The sequence below is a fragment of the Alnus glutinosa genome, chromosome 1 (genome assembly GCF_958979055.1).
Source record: "Alnus glutinosa chromosome 1, dhAlnGlut1.1, whole genome shotgun sequence".
Lineage (NCBI taxonomy): Eukaryota > Viridiplantae > Streptophyta > Magnoliopsida > Fagales > Betulaceae > Alnus > Alnus glutinosa.
In genome coordinates this window covers 1,135,001-1,135,891 of record NC_084886.1, presented here as the reverse complement: position 1 = coordinate 1,135,891, position 891 = coordinate 1,135,001, and the positions used below count along the sequence as shown (strand labels likewise).

At 35.8% G+C, this 891-nt stretch overlaps 1 protein-coding gene across 1 annotated transcript in view; it reads right to left on the bottom strand.

The window, feature by feature from the left end:
• Positions 1–214: 214 nt before the first annotated feature.
• The window catches only part of LOC133864320 (probable WRKY transcription factor 75), a 3,467-nt gene continuing 2,790 nt past the window's right edge, over positions 215–891 (bottom strand). The window contains exon 2 of the mRNA XM_062300615.1: positions 215–812. Coding sequence (XP_062156599.1) covers positions 635–812 — 178 coding nt within the window. The 3' untranslated portion in view covers positions 215–634. The remainder of the gene's footprint in view (positions 813–891) is intronic.

Genomic DNA, 891 nt, shown 5'->3' with positions numbered 1-891 from the left:
TGTTTCCTAGTTGGTCTACTTTGAAATTTATAGCAGGTCTGCAGGTGTGCAAATTCTTTTTCCCTAGCTTCTTGTCTCTGAAAGCATTTTCACTTTTCTTCTTTTTCTTCCATTAGTCGACCCTTGTAGCCCTTTTCCTTTTTTATTGTTCAGAAAAAGAAACTATATAGATATATATATATATATATAGAGAGAGAGAGAGAGAGAGAGAGAGAGAGAGAGAATAGTGCTCCTTTATTTGTCCGTATCAAGAAACATGGTAAAACGTACAGTTCTTGACTGTTGCAGAAATTTGATTGAAATATGGCCGAGAAGGTACAGTGATATAAATAAAAACCAAGCACATGATATTGGAAAGAGAAGATGGAAAGGTTTTTTTCACAAAAGTGATTAAGGCACTAGCTAAGTTGCTAACAAACTAATTTGGCCTCATATTGATGCCAATACCTATCGTCCTTAACATCATCAACGCCTTTGCTTCGATCAAGTGGATTTATATGATATCTGGCGTCTGCAGCTACAGTACAAAAAGGATCCAATGGTATTCCCCGATGGCTTTATTTAAAAGTACAGAATTTACAAGAGATTCATCATCGTCTCTGCAGTGTTTTTGAGTCCTTAATTAATTATATAATTAATAGGAGGAAAAGATTTGCATCTGGGTCAAGATGTGCTCAAAGTTATCAGTAGACTTCTCTATCGGATGTGAATGCATCCCTTCGTAAGTTGTCAGGACGATCCCTTCATCTTTAGTTAGTCTCTGAACTTGCTTTTTGACGATGCAACCTTGATGTGTACACCGGTAGTAGCTTCTGTAGATATTAAATAAAAGCGCGCAGGTTAGCTCAATGCATGTATGTAATATCACATAATTAATCCTTATAATTAATT